At 33.8% G+C, this 8,978-nt stretch overlaps 1 protein-coding gene across 1 annotated transcript; it reads right to left on the bottom strand.

The window, feature by feature from the left end:
- Positions 1-7,426: 7,426 nt before the first annotated feature.
- On the bottom strand, positions 7,427-8,978 carry LOC123199774 (putative WEB family protein At1g65010, chloroplastic). The gene has a single exon (XM_044614825.1). The coding sequence runs from the start codon at positions 8,960-8,962 to the stop codon at positions 7,550-7,552; it is 1,413 nt and encodes a 470-aa protein (XP_044470760.1). The 5' UTR covers positions 8,963-8,978; the 3' UTR covers positions 7,427-7,549.

Genomic DNA, 8,978 nt, shown 5'->3' with positions numbered 1-8,978 from the left:
CCTCTCTTTTTCTTCAAAAAATAAAGAAAAAAGCATGAAGAAGGCTGAGCTTCTGGAAAAGACGGGTGAAGAAGATGAAAATGCCTTTTGGTTTGTTTTTTAGCCTTTTTGGCTTATTATATATCTATATCTTTTTTTTTTTTGTTTTCTTCTTTTCTTCTTTTAGTTTTTTGTTTTATATATATCTATATATATCCACATACATTTGGACATATATATTTAATACTGGAAATGTCTCAAAGTAGGGTCAAAAGACATAAATGCCTCTGAAACAAACCTGAGGGTATTACAACTCTTCCTCTCTCACAAGAGTTTTGTCATCAGAATTCACAAAAACAACTCTGGGTACTTTTCCCTCATGGTATACCCCATTTTCCAAGAAGTCTTCTGTATCTTCTAGTTTCTCTGTAGGACCTTTACCAGAGGAATCTGTCAGTTCCTTAACTACTTTATTCTCCTATCAAGTATCTGAATCAGTCTTTCTTCATAATTAAGGTATTTTGATAACTGAATATCATCTATATTCATGACCTGGAAATGATCACCAAAACACTTCCTCAAAGATGAGACATCATGAATTCAGTCCATACTGGTTGGTAAGGCTAATTTGTAAGCCACTTTACCAACTCCCTCAACTATCTCATAAGACTAATATATCTGAGAGCTAGCTTTCTTTCTTTTTAAATCTCATGAAATGCTTGAATGGAACAACCTTTACAAATACAAACTCACCCATATTGAATTCCAAGTCTCGACGTTGATGGTCTGTATAACTTTTTTGTCGATCCTAAGTTTGTTTTATTCTCTACCTGATCAGTTGGACATCATCAATCATTTTCTAGGTCAACTTGGGCCCTAAGGATTGGGATAACACATCACTCTCTCCTATCTCATCCCAGTGGAGAGGAAAACAACACTTTTTACCATATAATGTCTGACCGTATAATGTCTTATAAGGTGTTATTTGAATAGTCACCTGGTAGCTATTATTATAAGTAAACTCCACCAAGGGTAAAATTTCTACCTACGTAGCTTTATAATCTAAGTAATAAGCTCTCAATATATCCTCCAAAATCTGATTAACCCTCTCTGTCTGACCATTGGTCTGAGGATAATAGGTTGTACTAAATACCAAATTAACACCCAAGGATCCCTGGAGACTCTTCCAGAAAGCTGATATGAATTTTGTATCGCAATCAGATACTATAGTCTTGGGTACCCCATGTAATCTAATAATCTCAATAACATAAAATCTCCCTAGTTGATCTATGGTAGTAATATCTTTGATGGGCAGAAAATGAGTTGACTTGATTAATCTATCAATAATCACCCAGATAACATTGCATCTATTCTAAACTTTGGGGAGCCCACTGATGAAGTCTATAGAGATATCCTCTCATTTCTATTCTAGAATAGGCAGAGGCTGAAGCAATCCTGAAGGTCTCTAGTGTTCAGCCTTAATCTACTGAAAGGTGAGACATCTGGTAACAAACTCACCTATAACCCTTTTCATGTCTGACCACCAAAAATATTGTTTTAAATCCTGATACATCTTTACACACCTAAGGTGGGCAGTGTAAAGAGAACTATGAGCTTCTGTAAAAATCTTCTATCTCAATTAGACTATCTAGGGAACACACACTTGATCTCTGAATCTAAGAACTTTATTCGATACCTGGAAATTTGTTTCGAGACTTTCTTGGACTTTTTGAATTTTTTGTTGACACCACTTATCTTGTGTCTGAGCCTCTTGAATCTTATCTGTGAGAGTGAGCTAAATCTCTAATCTAGCGAGGGCTCCAATCACAAGCTTAATCTACTCCTGGTCCATATCTTTTTGAATTTCTCTCTAGACCATCAATTATAATATCATCACATTTCTACTGAGGGCATCTATAAGCACATTAGTCTTGCTTGGATGGTATTTAATATCACGATCATAGTCTTTTACTAACTCAAGTCATCGCCTTTATCTCATATTTAACTCTTTCTATATGAAAAAATATCTGAGGCTCTTATGGTCAATATAAATATTACATTTTACCCTATACAAATAATGTCTCCAAATTTTTAAAGTAAAAATTACTACTGTTAACTCTAAATCATGAGTGGGGTATCGGGTTTTGAATTCTTTTAACTGTCTCGAGGTATATGCTATCACTTTGCTTTACTATATCAACACTGCTTCTAAACCATTGTGTGAGGCATCGGTGTACAAATTATACTCAACTCCCTCATCTGGAAATGCTAACGCAAGAGCAATAGTCAATCTTCTTTTCAATTCCTAGAAACTTGCCTCACAAGTATCCGATTACTGAAATGGCATGACTTTTTTGTGAGAGTTGTAAGAGGTCTAGCTAATCTAGCAAATCCCTCAACAAACCTCCAGTAATACCCTGCCAAACCTAGAAAACTATGAACCTCCTTGATTGTCTTTGGTCTCTGCCACTCGACTACAGCCTCAGTCTTACTAGGATCCATGGATATACCCTCTACTGAAATCACATGCCCTAAAAAGGTAATTATATCTAGCCAAAATTCACATTTTGAGAATTTAGCATATAACTGTTTCTCTCTTAACCTCTAGAGGGTAAACCTCAAGTGTTGCTCGTGCTTTTATTAACTGTAGGAATACACTAAGATATCATCAATGAATACCACAATAAATTTATCCAGACAATCGTGGAATACCTTGTTCATCAAATCCGTAAATACCACAAGGCATTCATCAATGTAAGCAATATCACTACAAACTCAAAGTGGCAATATCTTTTCAAAAAGTTATCTTAGGTATATCCTACTCTACCACTCTCACCTGGTGATAACGAGCCAAAAACGAGCTGGGCCCTGTTCGGGCTCGGCTCAGCTCGCATCCAGCCTTAGATAAAACCATGATCTAATAACTCTTGGAGTTGTTTTTTTAGTTCTTGTAATTTTATAAGAGCATTTGATAGGGTGTTCTTGAAATAGGTGTTGTGCTCAGTGTTAGCTCTATACTAAACTCAATCTCTGGCTCAGGAGCTAATCCTAGTAGCTTATTCAAGAACACATCTGGAAACTCTTGTACCACTAGTGTCTCATTAATACTTAGGTCTGACTCAATCTTGTTTACTACATGAGCCAAATACCCAGTACACATTTTTTTTCAACATTTTATTGACTTTTAACATACTAATCATCAAACTCTGATATGACCCTCGCTAAACTCAAATTGATCTCTAGATTCTAAGCTGAATCTCATTTTCTTCTTTTTACAATCAATCTCAGCTTCGTATCTTCGTAAGAAGTCCATCTCTAAAATCATGTCAAAATCAAGCATTTCAAACACAATCAGGTCCGCCAATAGTTGTCTACCTCGAATCACCACACTCCATCCCAGTAGCATCATCTCAATAATAACTAACCCCCTATCAGAAACTTTATTATAATCCTCTAGGCTATTTTGACAGGCTATACCTTTAACCTCTCAAGCAAACTCTTAGCTACAAAATAATGAGTAGTCTCACAATCAACTAAAACATAAATAGGAGTATCAAGATAAAGAATCTGACCTATGACTGCTAATGGGTTGGCCTCTGCTAAGCCATGAGTGATCGTATAAACTTTGGTTGTGGCCTCTCTTAGTTGCTGCTACTACTCTACTCTCACTAGGGCAACTATACAAAAATGGGTGATATGTCTAGGCTGATGACATCTAAAACAAATTGCCTTGCCCGTCAGACATTCTCATTTATGCTGCTTCCCACACTTCTAGTAGGTTGGTATCTCAGGTCCTCTTTGTTTCTTCCCACTCTTCCAATTCTTTTTAATGTCTCTAGACATCCCTCTTTAGAAGTATTGCCCTCTAGAGAAAAGTGTTATTAATTAATATCTAGGAGTGTTTATTTGCAAAAAACTTTAAAATAAACTCGTCAATAAAAGAGTTCAAAAATTGTTTTGTGAAAACAAAAAATCCAGAAACAAACAAAAGATGTATATACCATATATCAAAACTTATTGGAAAGTATCTGAAAACATAGAGTAATCATATACAACTATACAATCATCTGAAGAAGGCCAAAAGTCAATAATAACATACAGTTATATGCATGTAACATAAACTAGAGATAACCTACCCTAGCTCGGATTTATCTTTGCTAACTAACCCTGCCTCGCAGCTACCTCGATCACTTGTACCTGTAATCATGAAAGAAAAGGAAGTGAGAGATAAAAACATTCAGTAAGAGGAAAGAATTAAGTAAACTATCTCCTTTCCTATTCTAAATCACTCTCGGGACTCAATCTCACATCATAACCTCCTCAAGGAATCAAAGGGATAATCTAGTTTATCTTTTACTATTTGGGTCACACTTTATCCCATCTCCCATCTAGTGTTCATCTGATACTTTCTGAAAGCTGACTATAGAGATTTGATACTTTTCTAAGCTTAAGCTCTCTTTCTTTCTCTTACTACACTATTTCTAAATCTGAATTCTGCTCTACTACGAGCATGCTCTATTACAAGCGAACCATACTACGAGTTTATGTCCTACTACAAATATGTCTTACTGCGAACGTATCCTATTGTAGGCGGTGTAATGTAAAGTGCCCTCTAATAGTTCATAGTATGTATGCGTGCTTTATCTCTTACTAATCTTGCTTCTATCTAAAACTATTCATAACCTATCAGACCATACTCTTGAGATAACCTTTGAATCATGAGCCCCAAATTTCCTTTCTTGCTTTTTTTACTTTTCTTTTTCTCTCATTTCTTTCCTTTCCTTTCTTTCTTTTCTTCATTTTCTTTTTCTCCTCCTTTTCTTTCTTTCCAAAAACTGTAATTACTATTTATTAGACTGTTCATTTGTTAGGACAATTTTTTTGTTCAAGCAATTTAATAGTTCAAACGATCTTCAATTCATACAAGCTACATATCATTGAAAAGAGGATTCAAAGAAATTTTCAACAAGCTAAACAACACTCATGATTTATCAAATAAAGCAGTCAAAACGTGGGACAAAATCAGTGGCAAAAAACTATATTTACTGTTCATTTAGTAAAACAGTCTTTTTGTTCATGAATTTAATAATTCAAACGATCTCTAATTCATACAAGTTATATACCATTGAAAATAGGATTCAAAGAGATTTTCAACAAACTATAATAGCACCCATGATTTATCAGATGAGGTAGTCAAAAAATAAGACGAAATCAGTGGCAAAAAACTATATGTTACTATTCACTTGATAAGACAGTCTTTTTGTTCATGCAATTTAACAATCCAAATGGTCTCTAATTTATACAAGCTTTATTGTTAAAAAAATTATTCAAAGAGATTTCCAACAAACTATAATAGCACATGATTTATCAGATAAAATAGTCAAAATGTAGGATGAAGTCAATGGCAAAACTATAAATATTTTTCAATTCTCTGCCATGAACAAAATCACACACATAAATACTCTAAATGGCAAAACAACATTTCTCAACTTCAAAATCATCATTTATAAGATAGAGAAAAGGAACCAAAAGCATAAAACATGAAACATATCAAGAATGATTTCACTTACCTTGTTTCAAGTCAATCTTTCTCAAGTTAGCTCTATCCTCTTTGTCTTACTTCTTTTATCACTAAAACCACTTAAATCAACACCAAAATACACTAACATATTCATATAACATACATCCAATATATATAAACATAGGTAAAGGGAAAAGAATGAGATCTTTTGGTTATCAAGGCTTCCAAAGTGCTTCATCTTTTTTTCTTTCCTTAATTTGTCTTCCAAAACCCCTTCAAATCCTTCATTTTTCTTCAAAAAACAAAGAAAAAGCATGAAAAAGGCTAAGCTTCTGGAAAGGACAAGAGAAGAAGATGAAAATGTCTTGGGTTTGTCTTTTAGCCTTTTTGGCTTATCATATATCCATATCTTTTTTTTTTTTTTTGTAGCTTTCTTCTTTTCTTCTTTTTGTTTTTTGTTTTTTTTGGTTTTTCGTTTTATATATATCCACATACATTTGGACATATATATTTAAAACTAGAAATGTCTTAAAACATGGTCAAAGGACATAAATACCCCTAAAACGTATCTGAGGGTATTATAGAATCCTTCATAAACCAATATTCTAATCTTCTAGATAACTACTCAGTTCACCACTTTGTAAACCTTCATTTGCTTGTTAAACCTCATAACTATTATCATTGACTATAGTTGTTATAAAAACTGGAACACATTTTTTAAAAAGGTTAGACAAAGTATTAAGAACCTCAACATCTTCATGATTCGAAATTTCAATAGGGATGTGGTCGTCAAGATGCCTTGGTTTCATACTTTTCTGAATGTTAAATATCCTTTGATCTATGTTAAACTTTTTGCTCACCATTTAAATTAATCCCTTGAATGTCGTGTGCTCTAGAATTTTAATCAATTTCTTGTTATTTTTAACGTATTTTATTACATTGTCACCCATTTCTATCCATTTTCCCCTGTATCTAATTGAAGCATATTCAGCTATTTAGATTATTCATACAATAAAATATATAATCAATATAAATAACATGACCAAAAATACTATTTACATATTTGTGTTACATTATTTTATTATTAAGTTTGAATTTCATGATTTTATTTCTATTACACAATTACACCTATTTCATAATTTTATTACATATTGTGACTATTAATATATTTTGATTAATGTGATACTAATTTTTAAAAATATCACTTTACCCCTATCTTATAAAATATCATTTTACCCCCAAATATTATCTAATATCTCTAACAACTTTCATTATAAAATATCATTTTACCCCCAAATATTATTTAATACCTCTAACACCTTTTATTGTAAAATATAATTTCACCCCTTACTACTATAATAATTAAAAAATAACCCCTATAATTTTTATCAATTTAATTTTTATATACAACTCTAATTTATTAAATAAAACACTACATATAATTGTATTATCAATAAAATAATAACGATTGAAGTTATAATATATATAAATACCTTGATATTACACATTTTTTTTTTCGCTCAAAATTTTGATCACGGATTTCTTTTCTCTCTCTAAAAATTTCTCTCGGATAATGAATAAAATTATATATATTAATAGATAAAGGAAGAGATATGATTTATATAAAATAAAGGAAGGGTAGTTTTGGTATTTTTTTATATTTAGGATATTTTTGTTTAAATCCTAAAATTATAGATAAATTTGTTTATTATTCCTAAAAATGAATAATTTAATTAATTTCCCTTAGGAAAACTCACATGACAATATGTTAAAAGCTTATAAATGTATGACCTAAAAAACCCTGAGCAGTGTCATGGACTCTCCAACCCTAAGAAGCCAGGCCAACTTGCTAGGAATTGATAGCCTAGCAGGCTGGCCCCGCCTGGAAGGCCCACTGCTAAGAATCTGTTCATAAGCTAAGTGCAGGGAAGCATGCTCACGTTGCAAATCCAGGTGGTAGATAAGATATACGAAAAGCTAAAAAATACAAATCTAATTTCAAATTAAATCAAACTACACATCAAACTAAATTGGATTGTGCTTCTTTTTTTATTTCTGATGATGACCACGTCTCATCAACAAGTCTCCAAATTTCCGAATCAAAGCTGTCTTTCTTCTTGTGCATTTTTCAGCCTCCGAATCATCATTATGTGGCCTCTGTATATGCTCAACATGAGCATACGAAAAAAAAGCACTTCCTTCCTCCGTAAATGCTGAAGAATTCTTGCGGTGATTGACGGCTGATCCTGCTGTGTATACATCAAATATTGATCCCGTAAGAGGGTTCTCAACGTTTCCATTACTGTTTTTATTCGAAGTTTTTTCTTCTCTATCTACCTTCTGTTTTTCATAGAGCAACCGCTTCAACTCTTTGATACTTTCAAGAGCCGCAGCTTCATTCATTTTCAGGTTCTCATTCTCTCTGCTTATGAAATCTAAAGCTTCTTCCTTCTCAGCCAAGGCATCCTGAAGCTGAGAGTTTTCCGCTCTTGCAATCCCAGCTGCTTCTTTCGCAACATTAGCTTCATTTAAGGCCTGTTTTAGTACATCACGCAACCGGGCATTCTCTTGCTTTGCCATCTGGGTCATGTTCTCGGATATTCTAAGGGACTCGAGCAGGTTAACATTCTCTTGTTTTGCAAGATCCCTTTCTTCTTCTGCTCTTTTGATAACACCCACAAAGCAAGTTTCTTTCTCACTCCAGGCCAAAAGTGACTCTTCAGCTTCTGATCTCAATCTGTCAACTGTGTTTTTGTAAAGCTCAGCTTCTTTCTTCAGCCCATCAAAACGAACTTTGTGCTCGTCCTCCATGCTTTTCAGCTTCAACTTCAATTCTCCTGCCTCCGCTTTTGTGTCTTCAAGCTCTGCTTGGGTTGTGGTGAGTTTCTCCTTCACCTGGATGGACTCTGAATTTACTTCTTTCAGAGCTAATGCTAAACCATCCATAGCCTTCTTGTTGTTTTCTTCTGCCTCAATAGCCAACTTCAGTTCAGTCTTCACTATTCTCAGCTCCTCAATTAGACTCTTCACCTTCAACGAAGAAATCCTTTCATTCTCTTTTGCTAAATGAAGCTCAGACAACAAAGTACGAGCATGAGCCTCGGACGATTTCAAATTACTAAATGATCTTCTTAATTCAATCAGTGAGGCATCTTTCTCAACTAATTTTGCCTCCAATTCTCTGTTTTCCTTTCCAAGTTCAACTTTCAATAACTCAAAATGCTTGTGTTTGATTGCCAATTCTTCACTCAATGATTCATTCAACGTATTGATCTCTGTATATAAATCTGCAACCTTCTTAGAGGACATCTGTTTTTCACTAGGCATCGTATTGGCATCTTGAGCCGACCTTTTCATCTCCAGAAGCTCATCAACAACTCCATCTCGTTCTTCTTCTGTTGCATCCAGTCGCTCCTTTGTCTCTGTTAGCAGATCCTCGACAGGCTTCATTTGTTGCTGCATCTTTGAAACTTCAACA

Source organism: Mangifera indica, chromosome 16 (assembly GCF_011075055.1).
Source record: "Mangifera indica cultivar Alphonso chromosome 16, CATAS_Mindica_2.1, whole genome shotgun sequence".
NCBI lineage: Eukaryota > Viridiplantae > Streptophyta > Magnoliopsida > Sapindales > Anacardiaceae > Mangifera > Mangifera indica.
Note: the sequence above shows the minus strand (reverse complement) of the source record. Positions and strands in the feature narration are given on the sequence as shown.